Here is a 23,313-nt window from a genome sequence, read left to right on the forward strand (position 1 = left end):
CAATTTGGTGGCCAGTTTCCTCCCATGGATGACCTTCTTCGTGCATGGCTTCATCTGTCTCTTTCGTTAGCAAGCAAAAGGCGTCCTGTAGAATACAACTCCTCAACCATCACCTGTCGGCCACCTTCTTCATCTCTCCCCTTCACTGCTAATTCTCAATATCGAGTAGCTTCTACTTTCAATCATGTATATATAGATACAGCAAATATATGTCATAGTAAACCATATATATATATATATATATACAGATCAAGCCTTGTACTAATGCCATTTATCTTCCATGACCTGTGTGTGCCTAAGGAAGCTGTGGCTGTAAATAATACCTTGGAACATCCACAATGGATCCAAACAAATCTTGATGACACAATATTCCATCTCTCTCTCTCTCTCTCTCTGGAGGAATGGTTCTCCGTGTTCCATTATTTAAGGCTGCTTAGATCTCCTGAAATGAACTCGGTGGACTGGCTGCAACTCGAGTAGGGTTAGGACCAAACCTTAATCCAACCTCGATCCTAAAAGGAATGATCATGATCGGACAGTTTTACTGTGAGGAAAGGAAAGGAAAGGACGGTCATGATCGTTGAAACGGGTCATGAGGTTTCTGGAGATCATTTAGTATTTTTCTTGGCAGATAGCAGCAGTACTGCCGTTTGTGCATGTCTTTATTACAGAAAAGAGGATTCTTTCAGGATGGCCCGATGGCTGTCATACTGCGTTCCTTATTACTGTTTGTGCATGCACCTGAGCGTTTGTGCATGTACCTGTCTTTATTACAGAGTGGGCACGCCACCTGAGCAGCATCACTGTTTGTGCATGCACTTGTCTTTATTACAGAAAAGAGGATTCTTTCAGGATGGCCCGATGGCTGCTGAACACCTCATACTGCGTTCCTTCTGCTGTGTTGTCCCTTCTGCAATGCTTTTGTAGGGTCACTTCTCTCCTCCATTATCATCCCCCACCTTGAGCATGATTTCTGCAGCAAATTAAGGAAGCTTGGAAGAAAGCAGGACACGGAGATCTCATCCTATTACTGCATTCAAAGTGTTGTTGATTCTAGCTGTAACAGCAAAAGCACTGTGGTGTGACAAGAGTGGCTGCACTGTCTCTGTACTTATTATTGCCAATGAGAAAGCTCCAGTGCTTAGTGGAACCATCAAATCTATCAATCATTAGAGACAGATTCATGGTGATGGATCCCAATTTCCATTATGAGACATAATTACTGTCAGGTCCTAAATCTTAGTGGTCTTCATGTTATTGCGATCATGATCAAATTCATCGCCAGATAGGTGAACACTAAGCTTGCAAATCTAACATCTCATGCTGTCCCATATTGCATTCTCTTGCATGTCATCCTTACGATTATTTTGATGACTCCAACTTTCTTAAACTTATCTGAATTGCTTGCATTCTGTCTGGCAGTAAAGTTGTCTGAAGCTTCTTTCAAGCTGACGACCAGTTCATGCAAGTCTTTTATGGTGAACACAAAGGGTCCGTATGCATGATGCCATCTCACTTTAAAGGTCGTGTTGGGCTGGTCGATTGCCATGACAAAATTGAATGGAAGTGATGCCTCTGCAGTCTTCTCTTCAACAGCAGTAGCAAGCGGCATAAGTCTTCAACAGTAGTGCGCTCTCCTCTCGCCGCATGCGCACGCTCAACACCTGCTGTTCCCTCTCTCTCTCTCTCTCTCTCTTAGTTCACTGACTCAAACCTGACTTTTGTCTTCGGTTCAATTGAAGAATCTGAATATAGACTATAATTTTGAGCAAGAAACTGCATTTATAAATATTAAATGAAAAAAGAAACATGAACATGAACATGTCACTGCTGGTTGTGCTCGCCGTCACCGGGGTTTTGGGTCTCGACACTACGAGGTCAGGTCGCCGTGCTCCCTGCCTTCTCCCCGTCATTACCGGCCTCATCAACTTTGTCCGTGAAGGAAGCGGCGCGGCTGGACATGGGGGTGGCAAGGAAGGTGGGCTTACGGTCGCCGGCCATGATGACGACGATGCTATCCTCGAAGAGCAGCGGGGGCTTGGCCTCGTCGCCGCCATCGCTCGGGGCTTCCCCGTCACCGTCTGCTTCGCCGCCGGACTCGAGGTAGCCGGAGAGATGCCGGAAGGAGCAGAAGAGGACGAGGAGGGCGAACGCGATGAGACCCAGCATCGCCGCTAGCCCGCCGAACAGGTACGGAACTGGAGAGCGCCATGCCGAGGAGGCCGGGTACGGCGGTGTCGCCTCGGTGCCGGCGCCGCCTTTCGCGTCCCACCCTGCCCCAGGCCTCATTTTGTATGTGTCCTCTGAATTGGTTGTGATATGGGAATGAGAAAGGATGGAATGGAGAGTCCTTATAATAGTACATGTAATTAGTGGTTTAATTGTATCAAACTAATCGGATGCTTACATGCTATATATATATATATATATATATAAAGGGCGACAACAAATGATTCGAGGAATGGAATGTAGTGAAGGCAAAGGTGGTGGGCTGTCTTTTTGCCTCGTCATTGGTGGTTTGGTGTGATTTGATTTGAAGGGAATGCAGCAGGAAACACACCATCATCTCTTCCAAGTTCGTCTTTCACAAGGCATGATGTACCTTTTACCTTTTCTTTCTTCGATGCTCGTTTGGTGATAAGGTATATTTACTGTATCTGATGTAAGAGCATGAGCTAAATTAGAGTGAGTACACTTACCAATTTTATCCATCAACCTGAAATGAGAATGTTGGCATAGCAACAAAGCGAATAAATAAAAATGAAAGATATATGGAATTATATATTTATTTCCAACCTGCTTTTTGGACCATCAGCACATTATCTACTTTGCATTAAATATAAAGCCATGAATATACATGCATTTCCTATGTGTTATTTGGAGAAGTAATTGATTTGGGATAAGAAAACATGTATTGGAGAGGTAATGGATGATGGTGAGAAGCGGTAAGCTCACCTCGTAGCAGATGCAAACACATGTGTATGGTTCTTGGCATCAACGCATGTTCTTGCCGTCGGTGTTCGTTCAACGGCGCCGCTAAGATCGATCATATTGGACGGCCGCGATCAGCTGACTCCTTTACGCCCTGCCTCTTTCATTGAGCAGCGTCGTTCCCCACCCCGAAGGACACGAACAATAGAGACGCTTCCGGACGTGGATCCCATCACGATGAAACACGGGAAGGGAAAATGCGTCGTGACGCGACTGGTAACGCGAATCAGGGCCCCACCTGAGTAGGTGGGACGCATCACATCTCCATCAACCGTAGCTGCATCACATGTATGAGTCATCACTATTGTGTACAAAAACCGACATGTCGCCAATTAGGTCCCCGCTTGTGTTTTTCTGACATATAAATAGATAATTTAGTTAGAAAATACTCATATTTTAAATTATTTTCAACTGATATCCTAATTTTATTTTAATTAAAAAATATCCAATCTATCCCTCAAAAAATTATTCACCTGTTTCAGTTTTTTTATCTGTTATAATATTTTTAACCTTATTTTGATCGTCATAATAAAAATAAAAATTTATTTAAAAATATTATAAATGATCTAAATAAACTTCAAATAACAATTAGACTGATTACAAATCTAAAAATATAATATTATAATGATCTATAATCAATTACAATAAAAAAGCACGATATGATGTCATTTATAATAATTTTATAATAATATTTATAAGTATTTTAATTATATTAAAAGAAAGATTCGTTGTTAACAATATAAATAACTGACGCTGCACTTTAAGGCACAGCTTATGTAAAATCTCTTCACGAGGAAGAATACATTCTCAAAGAGCAGAGAAGATAAAGACTTTTGGGGCCAAAGTGATTTATAGGCAGAGAGATTCCATAGCATGTCAAAGCCTACTGAAACGAGTGATTCAAAGCACAGGTGTTTTTGTTCTTCCAAGTATCATGAACTTGGAATGATAACCTTCCCACAGCAAAGGAGACAATAACATGCAAAACTAAAGCAAGCTTATTAAAAGGAGACAGGTATAGACCTTCCCACAGCAAAGGAGACATTAACATGCAAAACTAAAGTGAGTTGATTAAAAGGAGCCATTAACATGCAAAACTAAAGCAAGTTGATTAAATGGAGACAGGTATAAACCTTCCCACAGCAAAAGAGCCATTAACATGCAAAACTAAAGCGAGTTGATTAAAGGGACATTAACATGCAAAACTAAAGCGAGTTGATTAAAAGGACATTAACATGCAAAACTAAAGCAAGTTGATTAAAAGGAGCAGGTAAAGTTCTGGGTGTCAACTTCACATGTATGTACAATCCAGTGACACAAGAGAAACAGTGATTCTCCCAAAGCCTGCAAACTTCACATTCAACATATCTTTGACCTATTACAGTTGCATTAATTAGAATGCTTATAACATCCTAGAGAAACATTTACCATCTCACACATTCAGTTAAAAAAGCCATACAGAATTTGCCAATACAAAAGTTGAAGCTACATGGTCTCTGAAGTCTAACCTAGGGATGCTGGCACCAGCCAAATAACCCAACAATGGCATATAATCATTTACCCCTGGAAAGTAAAATGGATCACAAATTTAGGAAGATCACTGTCGTAATGACTCGAAAACATGGACAAGATATGATTTATTTATACTTACGTATTCATCATCAAGGTTATGTTGTCTCCCTTCAACAGAATCCTCCCTACACCAAAAAGAGTAGACTTAAAGGATCAATTAAAAGAAACAAAAAAAAGAAAGCAATAATCAGTAAGTTACATGACTAACCCAGTGGCTTTCTTGTTTTCTTCTTAACATTAACTTCTTCAGCTTCTTCCAGGACCAAATTCATGTATTCATCAAAGCCCTGCACAACAATCATGAACCTAGTGTTCAGAACTTCAGAAATTAAAACAAATGTGTGGCATTGCTTTTGTTATCGACATATATTTTTGTCCACCATCAGACAGGAGCCTTTTAAGACAACAGGTGAATATTTTGACTAGGAACACAATATTTATATTTACTATGTCTTGAATAGTTTATTCACTACCAAAACAGATTAACACAGCATGTGAAACAAAAGATGCATATCTGCATCATTGTCATCAACAGCCCAATCGGTCAAAACAACAGCCAGCACTCACAGTAACAAGCACAATGTATCCTTCAATAATGGAGAATGAAGAGCACCAATGGCATATGCAGAAAATAGCTAAGGTGAAAATGACATGCAGTCTCGAACACCATTAAACATTTGCTCATGACTCTTCAGTGATCACCGCTGACAGGTGAACCGTGAGCTAAGAATGTCATAAGATCACTAGGACAACATAAGAAAGTAAAATCCAAACTCTTTGGGGATGACTACATTAAACTTTCTAGCCATTGAGCTTGGTTAAGAGCAGCAACACTAGTTGAGTAAGAGTATAATCACAAATATGAACAGAAGAGTTGGCAATGTCTATTGGAAACATTAATTAATGATAACTGAGGGAACTGTAATATCAAAGAATACGAACAGAAAAGACTGGAAGCTATATAGATAAATTAATGAAAAAAGTGACTTAAGGTTTTTGAGGCACCAATGTTTAGCATTTGTTCTAAATTCCAACAAACCAAACATTAATCTCAAATGCATGCAATCTACAAAATTACCCAAGAGAACTAGTAGATAGTCTCATCCGCAGCATCTAAAAGAAACAACAAGAACTAAACTGAATTATAGTCTGTTGCTTACAAGATTACTACCGAAGGATACTAAAAGAGCTAATCTAGTCATGATGATTATCCAAGATTGACCTGCCACTGTATTGAATAAACAGAAAATCTCTTTTAATGATAGACCTGCAACTCATGCAATTATATGTGATGAGTCTGATGACAATCTACCACACCATAACATGGGTATGTCTATGCCTTTCACATGCTGGAGACACATAATTATAGGTCCATATGGATTTAAAACAATAAATTACAACAAAATAAACAAGAATGGCTATAACCAAATGGCTTAAGATTTTAAGACATCGTAATATCCAAATACAGTATTTATCCCTTGCTCATGTGGTGTTCAAGACAACCTCCAATAGCAGATAAGGTAATGGCCCGTGAAGCTTGTTTTCCTTACTAATTAGCTAAGAGCCTAACATGAAGCTGATATAAAGTACCTCAACTTATATTATACACCACATGCTCAGTAAAAGAGAACTCTTTTTCTCAAATTCCGACGGATTAATGTGGTAAATTTAAATCAGAAGCATGAACAGATTCAAATGCCTTTCCTATAGATTTCCCAGTTCATGATAATAATAAAACTTTAACCCTGATCATCTAAAAATCAGAAAAGTAAAACAAAGCACTTACTATGATACGCCCCTCGATCCTCAAATCCTTCTGCTCAAAGAGCCATATCTGGATGCGAGCTTTCTAAACCAACAGGCAAATATCAACCAGATCAGCAATCTAAACATTAGAATATCGCAAGAAAACGAAACAAATGAAACAACAATATATAGATTATTCATCGGAACTTACGCTTTGGAGGAACCTGAATATGAGATTCTGCAGCAATATGATCGGCACCCGTCCGAGACACAAAGCAAAGAATCGATAACATAAGTAGAGATGGAAATGAGATCAAGGGATGAAGAAGGAGGTAAGGAGACCGTACGATAGGCTGGGTCATAATCCGCTGGACTTTGGTGGACGCCATCGCTGCTTCTCCCTCGGAGTCGGACCTCTCTCTACCTTTCCCCTGTTCGCTTCCTCTCCCGACTCGACTGGTTTGAAACCCTAGGCTCCGTCGAGGACCGAAAGAAAGAGCGGCTTGTAGAGGGTTTACGAGGGCCGCGAGTGGATCTTTCTCCGCCGTTGGATTATGTGATCTCAAGTGGGCCGGGATATAGACATAATCACAACCGTTGATCATGGAGATTCAGAACTCACTCGTCCCCGTCTTCGTGAGTTGAGTCGGGGTGACGTTTCCAAACAAGCTTGTGGACACTCGTCGCGTAAGTCGTACGACAAATGACGCTGGGTGCATGTGGATTGTGGTCCAGATCCGACCCGTGTATGGTCCAAACAATGAACCCGATTCGTTTATTCGGCAACGGTAACGGATCCACTACTTAACGCCACCACTTCACGGGTCGTCGTTTTTGTTCGCCGCGCAACTCCAGGAAGCGATTAGAGAAAACGAATCCCCCGAGCCAGAGGACGAGGAGAAAGAGAAATCCCTAAACGAGCACATCCAGGGTTAGGGTTTTACCACACCCCAACAATGGCGGGCGCCGGCATGCACCCCTACCACCAGCAGTGGGTGCCTCCACCCGCTCCAGCTGTCGCGCCTCCCGTCCCCGTCGATACCCCCAACCGCCCGCCCGCTGACGAGGTACGCCCTCTTCCCCGGCTGCCCTCGTCCTTCTTCCCTTTGATCCGGTGGGGATCGCTGGCATATTGATGGTTCCCCCTTCCATCTCGAAGATTCGGACGGTCTTCATCACGGGCCTCCCCGGGGACGTGAAGGAGAGGGAGCTCCACAACCTGCTGAGGTGGTTGCCGGGCTTCGAGGCGTCACAGATCAACTTCAAGGCGGAGCAGCCCATGGGGTTCGCCCTCTTCTCCACGGCGCAGCATGCCATGGCCGCCAAAGACGCGCTTCAGGTGATCTCCGCAGCTCTCGTGGCCGGGTTATTTTGTTTCTTGATCTCGTCTCCGGCCTTATTTGATGTCTGAGTTTATCTGCTCAGGACTTGGAGTTTGACGTTGAGACGAAGTCCGCCCTCCACACAGAGATGGCAAAGAAGAACCTTTTTGTCAAAAGAGGTGTGTTTTGCTCGCATACAGCGGCTTCGTTTCAATTATTAGAACATAATTAAATCGCAATCCTTTTATTTTTACCATTTACATAAATTAATTTAGAAAACTTAACGCATTTTTTAAGTGAAAGAGCCCTAGTAAACTATTTTACGTACATATACAAACTTAGTATACGCTCTTGACTTTGCCCCAAGATCTATCCCAAAACGTCTCTCTGCATGAACCAAATACCATTTTTTACTTGCTTTCATATGCCATCTTAGGACTTTTTAGACATCATCTTGACATTCTTGATGCTTTTGATGAAACATACATGTTCATAATTTGTCTGATTATAATGCTTGTTTTTACAATCTTGGTCCCTTATTTTTGTACAATTTAAGTGCATCTTGTATAATTTCAGCTGGTGATTCTTTTAATTAGCACATGATTGTGCTGGAATTTACCGTTGCATTAGCTTATTTTGTAACTTAATTTGTTCTGTAAATTTATGATGTGAAAACACTATGGCTTTCTGCCTTTCTGCGCTTCTGCTTTTATTTAGGTTGTCTTTGATTTTTCATTGTGTAGGTGTGGCATCTGAGTCGAGTTCAATCGATCAAAGTAAACGTCTACGGACTGGTGGAGATTATACTCATGCAGGCTATGCAGCTCCACCATTTCATCCACAACCAACTCCTGTTTGGGGAAATCCAGGGTAATATAATGGATCATAATTAATTTTATTTGGACCTTTCTACATTTGTGTTTCTAAATAATCTCTGTCCTTAAATTCAAGTGGCTATATTGCCCCACATCCACCTCCACCATATGACCCATATGGAGGTTATCAAGTACCTCAGGTAGCCATGACCACCCCTCCTCCCCTGCCAGCATCCAGTCGTTATGCCCCCGTTCAGGTAATATATATTGTTGTTCACCCAGAGTTCATCACTTTGTCAGAATGGATTTTTCAGTTAATTTAATTTGTTCATGGCTTTTGTCTTCATGATCATAATTGTATGGCTGTGTAATGCAACCCTAATGAGCATTTCCTGTTCGTTATCCCGGTTGTTATTTTCAGTTTTGTGTTCCACGATGAATTCAATTGGTGTTATTGCTCTTAAATCTTGATAATGATTTTCAATCCTAAATTTGGTCTTTTTGTTGTGACATCAATGATGATAAGATACCAAGTATTAAATAATGTGCTAATTGTTTTTCATAATTATCAAGCTGGTTTCTTTGCAACATAAGGATAGAATCAGGGTTTGTGAAAAAGTGGAGCCGGATTGAACTAACAATGTATTTCATGCACATGCATTTGGGAACAAAGATTTTTTTACCATTTAGAAGGATGCCTATAATGAAAATTTTGGTAGGGTACTAGAAATCCTATCTTAGATCTAGAATAAGTGAATGTGTAGTCTGATTCATGAAGTTTAAACCCTAAAAATCTAAATTAAGTGGATCCATGTGGCAATTTGATTGATGTTGCATCTACTCTGGCAGAAAAAAAATCCCACTGGCAATTCAGTTATGTGCACTACAGGTAAACTGGTGAAATGTTATGTGGATATTTACCTGTCCACTAGCATGATTTACCTGTCCGCTACAAGTTGGAGTCAAAGATGTTTCCTTAAAATATCAAAAGTTTTCTATCTGATGTTTTTTTGGGCAAAATTTAAGATGATGAAGCTTTTTCAACATTTAACTGAGTTGTATCTCAGAAGAGTAGTTGAATTAGGACAATACAGACACATTCTCATGGTTCCAATGAAGTTCTTGAGCATTTTCATGAACCTGAGGCCAAAGACAATCTTGATTTTCTCATCTTTTCTATTTAGGCTTTATGTTTGGAGAATAGTATGAGATATTAGAGACCAATTGAATAGAAGAATTATCAAATTAATTTACAAATATCTAAATAAGGTGATGGTTGAGGAATTTTTGCTTGAACTATTGGTTCTGTTATTATTCTTTGCTGTCAAATCATTTCATTTGTATTGTGTGTTGTTGCCACTTGTTTTGAATTGGTTCAGTGATGAAAACAAGCCTTACGAAAACGACCAATCATGTAATGACAATATGCAAAATATTTTATCAAACAAAATCTGACAGACTTAATTGTCAACCTTAATGATTTATAGATTTGATTTTGTATTAACTCTTGAATTTAAGTTTGCACCATTTACTTGAATGCAGTCTATATGCCAAACATCATTGAATAACTGAGCCAAGAAAGATATGCAATGTTATTATTAGTAGAAACAATCACCTGTGCAGTAGTTTCATTATTTTGCCTGAGGTTAAATTCGCAGATTGAATTTGGGTGCTAAAAGAAGTTGGTTACTGGAGACTTACTTTATCTCTGGAAGCTGATATTCTGCTATATTTTTTATGATGTGTTCCTGTTACCATTTTTTGGTTACCATAGTCTGGAAGCATATTTAGAGCATATGTGAAATTACCAGTGCAAGCTATCAGATACTCTTTACTTATTTCATGTCTTTCCTCTTTATTTTGCAGAATAATAAAGATAATCCTCCATGCAATACTCTCTTCATTGGAAATCTTGGTGAAAATGTAAATGAGGAAGAAGTCAGAGGCCTTTTCAGTGTGTATGAGTCCTAACCTTTATATACGTTTGCATCAATGTTAATAAAGGCTGTTGAGTCTCTATAAAGAATGATGTTTCGCAGATGCAGTAATATAGACACTTGTTAGATTTTATTGGCACTTGTATGTGAACTCTGGTCACCCTTTTTCGTTCCAATATGCAGTCAACCTGGTTTCAAGCAAATGAAAATCTTGCGGCAGGAGAGAAATACAGTTTGCTTCATTGAGTTTGAGGTAAGTGTGTAAACATGTTAAGACAATGACTGTAGCTTTAACTTGTCTCTTTGCTCTTTGCATCAACTTTGTCTAACTATTCTGTCTGTCTTCTCATTCAGGATCTGAATAGTGCTACGACTGTTCATCAGAATCTGCAGGGTGCGGTTCTTACTAGTTCTGGCCGCGGTGGCATGCGAATTCAATATCCTTTTTTCTTTACTACTTTTCATCAGTCGCTATTATCTAGTTGAGTACATGAATGGAGTTAGATTTTGTTGATCACATTTGAAATCTTGCTCTTTAATATGTTGTTTGAGTTGTAGTGGTGAGCTTTTCCTTCTTGGTTTTTCTCTTTGTTGTCGTATGATAGTGCCAATAGTAGTTAGTATAATTGCTTATAGCAATGTCCATTTTGGTGTTATGTTTTATAATTAGATACAATCTTCTTTGCCTGTTTCATTATCCCTTGATCTGCTTTTCTTGACTTTTCAAACATTTTCAAAGAACCCTTTTGGGCGACGGAAGGACTTCATCAATGGTGCTGCATCGGAACCTAACGGAGCTCCTACTTACCAGCAGTGACACAAAGGGATGTATTTTTGCTCTCTTTGCTCAATCATGAAGATTATGGAACAGGAATGGATTGCATCATGGAAATTACACAAAAGTTATCATCAGCATCCTTGTGTGAATGAACCTGGTGATCATGAGTGTCATTATCATCTTTCGCAATGCACGAGTTCTCAAAAGGCATCATGATCTGTTGGTAATTGTGCATTGGCATCATCAACATGGATAATTGTTCATCTATATGCTGTTTACATTGTTCAGTATGATCTGCTATTTTATTATGCATCGGCATCAGTGAATTCTAGTTTATCTGTGCAGTTGAAGCACTATATTTGTCTAATGGACAATATGGTCGAAACCGACCATTCTTGCATGGCTATACAACTTGATCTTCAAGCAACTTGCTATTGCAATCTCATTGCATTGAAGGAAAGCTGCCAGAACTCATGTCATGTCATGGCATATCATAGCTTGGGACCATGGGCCATTACATTATCATCAATCCACATTCAGCAATTCATCATTCATGCTTTTGCTTAGCAGCATGAAACTGATCAATATGTTTTTTACCTCCAGGCTTGCATAAAGCCATTATTCGCAGGGTTTGGTGGTCTGTGTTTGTTTGCAGAATATTTTGAGATGGAGCACACTTCAGTGCTATGGTGGTCTTTGGAGATGGAGCTGAAAATGTCAAAAGTTGGTAAGTTTCCTGTGAAGTGTGGATGTCTACATCCCTGATGTAGCTGTAGCTACCATTCTAAGGTGACTTGACACTATGTGGAGATATAGAAATTGATAGGGTTTGAACACATTTCAACTTAGTTAATTGGGCATCTATTGGAGCAAATTCTCAAAGTAGTCAAGCTCCATTGTTGGATGGATTCCAAGCTGCTGGAGTAGAGATAATAAGGCCTTCTTGATTGACTGTTGTGTTTTGTTTTTTTTGTTTTATAGTATAAAGGCTAAGTCCATTTTAAACTCTGCCGGATTAGCTGATTTCCTCATAGCCATAATATGGATAGGAATTTTCATTGGTGGGAAGCTGAATTTAGCTGGTTGCTTTATTATCATCATATGGCAATGCAATAATCAAAGTGTCTTTCTAACATAATAGGGGTGTGGGGGGAGTAATTTGAAACTGGCCATGCTGCTATGCATTTGATATGAAATAGACAGTCCGGATATGCATTAACAAGGGAAGGGATGGTAGGAAAAATAGTGATGTGCAGGACTAATTTTATAGTGAGTGCAGGCAGTGTTTTCTTTGGACCTTTTGTCATACTTGGTTCTTTACTTGCAGTATATTTTGGCAGACGAAGCACAGAATTGAGATCCACTAGCGGACAGCAGCATCGTTAAAAGATTGCAATTACTCGTCCTGTCGTTCCCCATGTGATGCCCGATAGTCTTAGGTAAGGTTTTTAAAATGATTTTTAAGGTGTTAATTAGTTTAATTAATAAAAAGTTTTAATAAATTATCATAAAAAAGATAAATCATCACAGGCTGTTGAACTTTGGATAAACCCTATCTTCCCTACTTATAATCTATGCAGAGAATGGCTATCCAAACCTGAACGTAATCCCAGTAATTATGTTTGGATGGCAAGAAAGAAATTATTAGACAGCAGTTAGGATCAGATGCCAAATGTTACAAACCAATCAATCATGAAGGGCGTTGACAATTGAAGAAATTTTGCTCACTGCATTGAATCTGATCAGAATCATCAAAACCTAGCAAACACCACCGGCAATAATGTGGCAACAAAGAATAGAAAAACAATCCATAATTTGCATATTGCAGATTTGAGTTCATAAGAAGGTAAATTCCAAAACAGCCCAAAGGCAAATACTGGTTTAACAACTTGTTTTAAACTTTATTCCCTGCAAGCTGAAAAAAGTCAAACATTACACGAACCACTTAGCTGTAGTTGGAGCGACCTTCATGCAATTATCAAACTGTCTTCATTTCATTTCATGCTTCAGGTGAATCGGAACGGATGGCTGATGAGCAAAGAAACAAATTAGCATAAACAAAATTTTCTACAACATAAATTAAAATTTAAAACCAAAACACCAAGTATAGCATACTCGGATGGTAAAAAAAATATGCCATGTAATTAACTTTTGGAGTAATTTGGCAACCATGCATATCCAACCATAGTTCCTTTGACACTCACATTTCATATACATCACATTATTCAGCATACTCATCTGAACATGCAGACAGATGCACCTTGCAAGTTAGCTGACCTAAACTTTTGAAGCCACATGTGTGCTGCAACATTCATCATAAAAATTTGACATAATTCATATAGGATATTGAGTTCTCTCTTAAGTGATTTTGAAGTTCTGCAAGTTGGAATTACAAAGAAACATCAATAACAGAAGAAACCAAAGAATATAAGATCGCTGATCTTGCAGCAAGGAAGTTAGCAAGGAGGTCAATCGACTAAGATTAATAAGCACGGTGGTCTTTGGGATTCAACTCATGAAAAGGAAATCAATTGCAGTTTATCCTTGATCAGTAAGACCGGTCATACTTCACACAGGAGCATATGTAAGCCTCGTTCTGAAAGATGCTATCACTTAACTTTACAAATACACTTGATATGACATGCGAACAACATCAGTGAATTAGATGGGTGTATATTCTGTTTCTCTTAAATCAAGAGCTGATCAGTAACTATGCTCCTAAACAAAGTGTTCATAGAATTCAAATAACTTTAGATATGAGTATCATGCAAGATATCATAATACTCGTACAGATTGCTTCCGAGAACGAAAAGGTATTATGAAAGATATCTTATCCATTCAGTAACAATTTTAAGGACAGAGAAATGGCACAGTAAGATACGAGTACTTTTCAGAAAGGATCCTAGAGAATATACAACTTGTGAAACCATAGAAATAACTAGTCTGAAGGCACGCATCAAGAATGACCTTAACTCAAGAAAATCAAATCTAGCACTTACTCATGTCCATGATTTTCAAGTATGGCAACCATCAAGAAGACCTTAACTTAAGATAATAAAATCTAGCACTTATTCATGTCCATGATTTTCAAGTAAATGTGAATCACATTACCATATAGAAGATTTTGGGCTAGAACATCTACAAAAGGAGAAAACCAAAGCGACTGTTTAAGCAGTAAGGTCATGGTGTTGACATGAGACTACTACAAAACAATACTAGTCCAATCACATTACTGTACAGAAGATTTTGGGCAACAACATCTACAAAGGGAGAAAACCAAAGCCACTGTTTAAGCAGTAAGGTCATGGTGTTGACATGAGACTACTGCAAAACAATACTAGTCTGACTATTTCTTGCTCCATCTGATTAATAGGTTTATTGAACCCTCTCTGATGTCAAAATCATGTCACTGAAAACATTCGGTATTCACCAGTGATTTACTTGGATTGAGAGACAAGATAGCAACCTCCAGATCCTCTTTCTTACCAAGAGAGAAACTGTAGATTTTTGTCATCTTCACAAAGTATAACCCTTTATGCGGATTTGGTTCCTGGAGGATTTCCAGAATGACCCTAGAATCCAAACACTAAATAAATTCATGTTATGGGCTAAGATATGATTTGATGACTAATACCGCAAATAGAGTAGCATACTCAGTGAAGTCTTTCATTGTCAACTCTTAGCTATGACATTGTATTGGGACATGAAGGACTTTAAGCCTACAATGAGAAGAAAGTGATCGATGCACTAGTCTCTCATGATTGAGGACGCAAATGTTCCTTTCATATCAACATGATTGATCCCATGAGCAAGTACTGAGCTTTGAACCTATTATTGTTATCACATCTGAGTTTAGTCCCACATTATAAGTGGAAATGCGGAAAACACAAGTAAGTTTATAAGAGTTTTATGGGTGTGCCAACATTAACTTCGGCTTACACATCCTAAGTCATACGTTGGAAGTGAAAGAAGACTTAGGATAGCTTCTAAAAACTTGATGGATATACTAAGATTAACTTCGACCTAAGCATCCTGAGATAGTGGTCCAGTTCAGGCTCAACAAAGTTAATAGGTCAATAGCATCGAGTCATGATGGTTGCTCTAATCTTCAGTGTATCACACATATAGAAATTCATTATTGCCACTTTATAGGGTCCAATGCATGATTGCTCAAGTTGGCTCACAGATGCAGGATAATGCTTCTACTTAACATCATTCTCGACCGCAGGCAAATATATTGATAAAGAATGATGCTATGGACAATATAAGCAAAATTATTTTTCTCTATTTCCACAATATAAGGAGGAACAAGAAAAAGAAAAGAAGTGGATCATCCACACCCAAAGGGCAGCAAGACTGCGATCTAAAAATATCAGGGCACTTGATAACGTTTCCACCACCTCCAATCCGACAGTCTAATCCGACATCTAAAGATCATAGACAACCAAATACCTAAATCCATAATTGATCGTGCCCGTCAGTTAATCCGTCATGAGCAAATCGAGATCCCAAACACACAATGCAGAAGCCCGATGACCAGACGAAGGCTTGAAGAAGGAATCAAGGAAACAAAAAATACTATACAGAAGCATGTAACCCACTAAATCCCCCAAAAAAATTCCAATCGCCACGTTGTAGCCAATGGTATCGTTTCAACAGACAATACGAAAAAGGCATGATCTTTCTCCTAAAACGAAACCCTAAAACAACCGATTTGACTCTTTCGAGAGCTTCGGCATAGTAGCGAAATCCATATGAGGGATTAGCCTTAGATCAGAGAAGGGGCGACTCACAGGGCTTCTCGGGCTTGCCGTCGGCCCACTTGGAGACGATGAAGTGGACCTTCTCCCGGGCGACGGCCTCCGATCGGTAGGGCTCCTTGAGGCAGCCCCGCACGAGGGAGGCGCAGATGTTGGAGTAGGTGATGTACGTCATTCCCGCCGCCCTCCAGAACGGCACCGCCGCCGCTGTGCTCGCCATCGCCTCCTCCTCTCTCTTCTTTTCCCACACAACAGTTCTCCTCTTTGGGGCGTCTGCGATTAGCTTAATTCACAGTTGAGGACATTTATGTCATTTCATGCAAGTCCTGGACGGGCCGGACTACTTGAGTGGAGGTAGAGTGGGCCTAAAAAAGGCCCATTAAAGGGCCCAAATTGCTGTAATGTGTGTTAGCGTTGCGTGGAAAATAAAAATAAAAACACTTTTAAAAAATAAATTACCAAATTTACAGCTCAGCATCTTATTATGATCTCACAAACTTGTCAGAAATTTCACCACTTACCCTTTACTAATAATAATAATAATAATGATTATTCCTATAATATTGATGGTTTTTATTTTTTATTTTCCTTCCAAAGTAGTATGGAAATAACTTCATTGCTTATTGTTTAATTTATGTTTTATAGTGACGTTACTTTCTCTTTGTTGGATAAAAAATTAATATGCATTAAAAAAATAATAAATCAGATTCATGAGGTTCTTTTGCAAACCCTAACTGGTTGTCCTTCTTTGTGTAAACTTTTTTGATAATGTGATTCACAAAATAGCTACCCAATGTTATAGTTAATAATTTAAGGGTCAATTTTTGAAGGAAAAAAAATTCTTTTTTCATAATTTTTTTTCTTCCGGAAGTACTCTCATTTTTAGAATTCTATATAGATGAATGATTGGCCGTCAAGTTAGGATATTTTAGGCATTAGACAAAAGAGACAATGTTAATGAAAATGAGGATATTTTTTGAGAAAAAAATTAAAAAAATATATATTTTTTTTCATAAATTCACCGATCATTCAAACATATTTTCTTTTGTCCAAATCTAAAGGTAAGCAATTAATGAAGATGTATTGTTGCATTGCTATTTTCGTGAGCTAATTTGGAAAGGGTTCAATTTTCCTTGGTAGGAAAAATATGCATTACATAAAAATTTTGAATTGAGTGATCGTGAGTCCTAAAAGCTTAAGTAATATATAGTAAACTCTTCATCAGCCCACATCTTACCCTTTCTTAACTTAACAAAGAGATGAAAAAAGGCAATAACTATGCAGTTTTTGATAGTCATGAGATTCCAAAGAAAAGGAGAAGAACAAGGCAGAAAAGGAAGAGAAAGAAATGAAAGAAAAATTAGGAACTGTTCTCAATCATCTAGCAGTGCATTCATTTCATGTTAGATCAGATCTACAGTAGATTCTTACTATGATTACTTGGGAAGAATTAAGGAGGATTTAGATATTATGCACAGTAACATGATCCTTGTAACTCAGTTATTCTCTTATGATTATTGTTACGATGTTAGACAAGAGATTGAGATTTATATATTTATTATTATTATAATAGATTATATTTAGTTTACCTCATGGTTTTTATCATTCACATTGAATAGATTTTTTATATATATCTTGATGTTTTATTTTATTATGATTTTATTTAATTTTTATGATATGTTAATATTTATTCATATATAAAAATTATTTACTTTATATCCCAATCAGCTAAAGCTAATGATCTCAGCAGCCGCATGTGTTTTATGTCACAGGACTGTGCTTCTTTTCCTTGAGTTTGTGGAAGAGGACTCATTACTTTGACGGTGCCTTTGATGGCTCCTTTTACCAACAAAAGTTGCGGCTGACTTCTATATACTTCTTTGGCTTTGCGTGGCTGCGTCAAAAGCTACTTTTGTTGATCTCTCTCCTGTGTGGAAAGGCTCCACACCATGTTCTCTTGGCTGAGACATAGAGTGAGCAAGGCTTAGTGATCCATGCATGCTTGTAGTAGGACTCCCTACTGTTCATACTGATAGGAGATTACAGGATGAGTAGTGTGATGTTTATTTACATGCCCAGGCCATTTGATGCACAAGCTGCATGCTCAGACTGTGGTCTGAGTTGGAATGATGCATGCATGAAGCCTCGTGTTCAGAATTCTCTCTCTCTCTCTGCCTAAATAAGTCTGATAAAGAGTGAGAAACAATTCTGACAAATGCTGAACATGAGGCATGCTTTCCGGTAAAGGTTCGTGTCAAGATGAGTGGCCGTCGACCTCATGTATGTAGACATGGCAGACTGACCATCTTTGACAGCACTTGAGCTTTCATGAGAAAAAGGAGCAGACCACAATCACTGTCTCTTTTGTACGTGTTTGTAGGTGACCTCTGAGCCCATCTCTCATGCTCTGATCTCATCATATGTGCCACAATAATATATGTGGAATAGCTGAGGGAGATATGGCTGCAACGAGAGGAAGCAGGTGGTAGGCAAAAAGGCAATGAATGGAGGCACATGCATCACTGTTGCCGGAGGACCCTCTCCTCCCTTCGAGCTTCTCGAGAAGTGTAAATGACTTGTCTTCTTCTGAAGCATCGATCTTTAGACACCTGTGAATGAATGAGCCGTGTGCAAATTCCCTTTCTTTTCTATCTATCTAACCTGAGGCAACTTTTGAGCAGGCCATGCATTTAATCTGCTGCCTCTTTTATCTTTCTTGACAGATGAATTCACACGACACATCCCTCGCCGGTGGGTGGGGTTGAATTTAATGGAGGCCCGCCGGTTTAATGCTCTGCTTACAGGGAAAGGGTGTGTCCTCCATTGGAGTCAGCACAAAAGGTGTTCGAGAGTTGTCTTTTGGCATTCCTGGCAGTAGGCAGAGATTGCATGAAACATGCAGCCAACGCCTTCTGCCACTGCATTTAAAATAAGTGGCCTATCTTCTTCCCCCTCGGTCACTGCTTCTCGGTGGAGAAGACACCTCCACGTTGTATTCCTGAAACTACTAATTGTTGCTGCACCAATTGGAACACACACACACACACATTCTACTAATTATAATGTTAGACACGACATATGACTGCAGCATTACATGTAACATACACAACAACAAGAGAATCCTATATCAGTGCTGATGTCAAACAAAAGATCGGCTAAGAATATGATTTAGATTGATGAACATGTTATAAACAGCCGCAAGATTCTAACTTGTTTGGGTTTTGAAGCCTCAGTATCCCAGCAGCATCCTAAGAGAAAAAACAATAGGAAGCACTGTGTGATGTTCATGTTGTCCACAACCCGTCGACGGCAATTGCCACCGACGTCGGCAGCCACTCACGGTCGCCGGGACTCTTTGCTGGGCCCCCTTTCACCACCGATAGCCTGACGACCACCACGCCGTCGTCTGCTTGCAGATTACATTTCAGTTGCCTCAAGTTGGGTATTAGCACCCTTTCGGACCATTCGTCGAATGCTGCTCCCGCGAGCCATACGCCCGCGACGATCCGGTCGACGGCGTCCTCGTCGACCTTTATGGAGCATCCGTCGCCCATTACGGTGGCAAATTTCGTCGATATTGAGTCTGATACGGTCCTTCTCAGAGGGCTGAAGTCCACAGGATTGAACATTATGGTATTCTCCACCAATTCCATCCATTGGGAGGCAGAGGACGACGTCGAACACTTGACGGCCAGCCTTCCATTCTCATGTTCGTGCTCGGTGGTGAGGTCGCTTGAGTTCCATGAGCCCTCTCCGGCAGCGTCCTCCATGGCTACTGCCAAGTTCAAGTCCAGCGATAAGCCTACGCCACACGACGACTGCTTCCTCAGTTTCGTTGGTTGATCACCATTGCCGAGCCAATCGGCACAACGCTTTCCGGGGTTCTTCTCAGCTGAGAGCTCCAGTTGCCACCCATGACCGACGGAGTGCAAGATCTTCTCCTCTAGAAGGATGAGGGATTCATGGCGGCTCCTGAGCTCTTCCGGCAACCAACTCGAAGTGAGGACGAAGATGACACTCCCCAAGCTGACCTCCCGGCCGTACGAGTCGAGCAGTCGACCCCGTTCCATGGCCCGCTTGATGCCTCCCTGCACGACCCCATCTGCCTGATCTATATCCTCGAGCACGACCACCGAAAACGGGTTCCGGCGCACAGCCTCCGACACACGATCCATCGGAGTCCTTCCACGCGAGACCATGTTCGACTCTCCATCGTCTCCATTAGAGCATGTTGAAGTGCCACCGAAACGAACCATGGTCGGGGCAGTCCCGAATAAGGTCTCCGACAGCGCGGTGGCCATCGTCCTCTTACCAACCTTGTCGGGGCCGATGAGAAGAAGCCAAGTGTCGCCTTTAGCACCGCCGCCTGGCCGCTTCCAGTTCTCGGGTTTGGAGTGCATCAGAGCAGTAGCAATGGCGGAAGCTGCTTCCTGTTGCCAGCCAACCTTCTCGGTGAGCCCCTTCAACAGCCGCTTGAAGGCATCTTTCTCCGAGATGCCGGTGACTTTGGCCCTCTGCTGGATCGAGAATCCATCCTGCGTGCACTCAGTGAAGTCCTTGACGCGCTCTGCATGGGTCTTCTCCAACAGAGCGTTTGAGGCTCTCGAGTTCCCGAGGACCAGATCAGTCTTCACCGAGCTCCGAGGAAGGCTACATGGCTGCTCACTTGATGCGTTCAGCATAATCTTTCTCCGGTGGACGAGGTTTCGAAACAGTGTTAAGTCCGAATCAGGCTGGGGAGAGCCGAGGAGCACCGTATGAGAGAAGCTGGGGTGAAGGCGAGAGCACGTGTCCTGCCATTTCTTGAGCAGCTCCTCCGTGCTCTGCTTCCCCATCAGCTCTTGTTCCTCTTCCTTCGCCTGACACAAACGCGATTCAGATCAAAGAAGTTTTAGCTTTCAGGAAACACTACCGTGCTTCGACTATGGAATGTGTATCTGTAAACAAAATGAGACCTGAAGAAGACTAGTTGATGGTTTCGTGCCACCTCCATTGCTAAGCTTAGCAAGCTGCAGCCACTTCGGCAATGCCTTGTTGTCTTCAACCTTGGAAGGCGATTTCTTGATTTCCTCGGTGACAAGCCTGGCCAGTTGATGCTTGTAGCTCTCCATGCAGACAGAGCACAGGATTTTACCTGAAGAATCTGCGCCATCGGGAGGTTGACTTCTGGTTATAGCAGCGACAGCGGAGCTGCTAAGATTACCAATGACCCCAAGCCTACAATTCGAATCAATAAAAGAATGGTTGATGCTTGATACCAAAAGTGTTGTCCGCAAAATGAGATCTAAGGAAGGCATTTAATCCATTCCAAGAAAAAAACACTGAAATCTATCAGCTCCTTTCCTAATTGAATGGCAGCGTATTGTGCAATCCAAATAGAGAACAAAATCAAGACACCAGCAAGAACTTAGCAGCGAATACTGCTAACAAGAAAGGGAAAAAGATCTCACTTTGGGAATGTACGCGGCCGTGAAGCGATCGGCAGCACCTGCAGATCCCAATCATTCTCCATCGCCGGGTAGTAGACCTGGCACCGGAGGTACGTCGCGCTCGTCGCCGTGCCAACCAGGCACAGCCGACCGTGGTCTTCAAACCTCTTCACAAGCTTCCCCATCTCCGCCACCACCACACGGCCGACCTCGCAAACGATCTGCCTCGTCTGAGACCCAGCCGAAGCTATTGAAGCCCCGCCGGGGCTCTCCACCAGCCAGCTGAGGTCTCCGAGATCAAGAACCACGCCATGGCCCCGGCTCATCTCGGACTCGATGGAGGCGCCCAACTCTCTGATCCATGCGGGGATCCAGGACAGGTCGCTAGCTACGGCGGCTGTGGCCAGTTGCTTCGCGAAGGAGACGACTTGGGCTGTTTGGAGTGGCGGCGGGGCGTCGCCAGATTCGATCTTCTGTAGTACCTCCTTCATGACTGCGTCCGGATGCGAGTCACCGACAAGGACCGGATTCCGTTTCTCGGATCTCAGCAGAATGTCCATCACCCTCTTCACCTCCTCTCTCCGGGGTTCCTCTAGGCCACCTCCGGCGGTGGCGCCACTGCTGTGTCGGTGCTGGTAGAAGCGGGGATTCATGTAGAGGTTGCGGGCGGGGGAGGCATGGATGCTTAAATTGTGACTGAGACCGCCGCCGAGGGAGGAAGCGAAGATAGCAGGGGAAGCAGGGGAAGTGAAGGTTGAAGCGGGGGCGGTGGTGGAGGAGGATGACGAGGAAGAGGACAGGGATTGCTCGACGACAGCCTTCACAGCGGTGGAAGAGAAGCTGGCCTCGCGCATAACGCGGCTGACGGAGGGGTCGTCGAGAATGGAGATGACGAGCTGCGCGAGCTCGACCTTGACAGCGAGGAGCGGCGTCTGCTGCTGCTCCGGGCATCCACGGCGCTGGTGCGCCTGGGCACGCTTGAGCGCCGCCTTGAGCGCGTTAGACATCGGCGGCTCAGCAGTCGAGTCGGCGCCGCTGCCGCCGCCCCCGCCTGAGGAGGAGGAGGAGCAAGGAAGGCGGTCCAGGGCAACGGAGAAGCAGAGATCGAGGGCGCGGCATCGGAGAGGGTGGACCGTGTCAGAGAGTGAGCTGACGCAGGCCCGCCGGAGTAGACCGGAGGAGGCAGCGACAAGGGTGGCAGCCACGTGGAGAGGGGTGGTCTGCCCGTGCTTCCGCCGCGCTGCCTCCTCGACAGAGCGGGTCAGAACGCTCGCCGCCTCCGGCGTCAGCGTCTGCAGGATTGCGCTCAGCCCTCCCCTCATCCTTCTCTCTCTCTTCCTCTCTTCTAACAGATAAAAATCTCACCTATAAAAGCTGACAACCGATAAAAATCTCACCTTTCCAAGCTTACTGACATCGAATCTGAAGAAACCCCGCAAAAACACAACTTTTCTCAATCGAAAGAAGAAGAAGAACGAGATGAACAGCGAGCCGCCGAGGAAAACAATTCCCTTTCGACTTGATTCCCTTCTGTCACAAAAGAACAGGACTCAACGTAAAAGCCAAGGCCACTGTAGCCAACGCCCGAGGGGAAAGATGACACCTTTGGAAGAGAACGGAGAACAAGAAACCCAAGAGTTTTAGTTTGTTCACTCTCTCTCTATCTCTCTTTCTCCTCTTGTTTCAGCAGCAAAGTACGGAGTCGAAAAGGATCAAAGAAAGGATGGTCGAATAGAAACTTCCTTCTCTCACGAGCTGCTTCTCACCTCTTTTTCCCCTCAGGGAGAGAGAATGTGAAATTGCCTTGTGAAATGTGAAAGGAGAGACAGAGAGGATATAAATTCTAATGGTGTAGGCGTCCTGAGAGGCTGAGAGCCATCTCCTTCTCCTACCTTTCTCTCAAACACCTTTTGGATGTCATTAGTACGTTAGACCAGCCTTCTCAAAAGGCCTTGTCTGCTTG

General features: G+C 41.9%; 5 protein-coding genes across 5 annotated transcripts; 1 reads left to right on the forward strand and 4 right to left on the reverse strand.

Moving 5' to 3' along the window:
* Nucleotides 1–1,752: 1,752 nt before the first annotated feature.
* On the reverse strand, nt 1,753–2,339 carry LOC135604956 (protein GLUTAMINE DUMPER 5-like). The gene has a single exon (XM_065094607.1). The coding sequence runs from the start codon at nt 2,287–2,289 to the stop codon at nt 1,879–1,881; it is 411 nt and encodes a 136-aa protein (XP_064950679.1). The 5' UTR covers nt 2,290–2,339; the 3' UTR covers nt 1,753–1,878.
* A 1,984-nt stretch (nt 2,340–4,323) lies between these two features.
* On the reverse strand, nt 4,324–6,811 carry LOC135605416 (uncharacterized). The gene is made up of 6 exons (XM_065095477.1): nt 6,657–6,811; nt 6,521–6,547; nt 6,350–6,412; nt 4,772–4,850; nt 4,643–4,688; nt 4,324–4,554 (listed from the first exon to the last, which is right to left on the reverse strand). Exons 1-6 carry the CDS (start codon nt 6,696–6,698, stop codon nt 4,545–4,547), a joined length of 267 nt encoding a protein of 88 aa, XP_064951549.1. The 5' UTR covers nt 6,699–6,811; the 3' UTR covers nt 4,324–4,544.
* Nucleotides 6,812–7,140: 329 nt separating this feature from the next.
* On the forward strand, nt 7,141–11,469 carry LOC135605417 (uncharacterized). Its single transcript, XM_065095478.1, has 9 exons — nt 7,141–7,376; nt 7,469–7,648; nt 7,735–7,810; nt 8,375–8,501; nt 8,583–8,703; nt 10,313–10,404; nt 10,567–10,636; nt 10,738–10,820; nt 11,113–11,469. The coding sequence occupies exons 1-9, from the start codon at nt 7,266–7,268 to the stop codon at nt 11,198–11,200; spliced, it is 948 nt and encodes a 315-aa protein (XP_064951550.1). The 5' UTR covers nt 7,141–7,265; the 3' UTR covers nt 11,201–11,469.
* A 1,488-nt stretch (nt 11,470–12,957) lies between these two features.
* On the reverse strand, nt 12,958–16,184 carry LOC103972328 (ATP synthase subunit epsilon, mitochondrial). Its single transcript, XM_009386635.3, has 2 exons — nt 15,955–16,184; nt 12,958–13,189 (listed from the first exon to the last, which is right to left on the reverse strand). The coding sequence occupies exons 1-2, from the start codon at nt 16,139–16,141 to the stop codon at nt 13,161–13,163; spliced, it is 216 nt and encodes a 71-aa protein (XP_009384910.2). The 5' UTR covers nt 16,142–16,184; the 3' UTR covers nt 12,958–13,160.
* Nucleotides 16,185–19,074: 2,890 nt separating this feature from the next.
* LOC135605418 (protein SMAX1-like) lies at nt 19,075–23,175 on the reverse strand. Its single transcript, XM_065095480.1, has 3 exons — nt 21,372–23,175; nt 20,877–21,138; nt 19,075–20,780 (listed from the first exon to the last, which is right to left on the reverse strand). The coding sequence occupies exons 1-3, from the start codon at nt 22,670–22,672 to the stop codon at nt 19,206–19,208; spliced, it is 3,138 nt and encodes a 1,045-aa protein (XP_064951552.1). The 5' UTR covers nt 22,673–23,175; the 3' UTR covers nt 19,075–19,205.
* Between the last annotated feature and the right edge of the window lie 138 nt (nt 23,176–23,313).

The sequence above is a fragment of the Musa acuminata genome, chromosome BXJ2-2 (genome assembly GCF_036884655.1).
Source record: "Musa acuminata AAA Group cultivar baxijiao chromosome BXJ2-2, Cavendish_Baxijiao_AAA, whole genome shotgun sequence".
Lineage (NCBI taxonomy): Eukaryota > Viridiplantae > Streptophyta > Magnoliopsida > Zingiberales > Musaceae > Musa > Musa acuminata.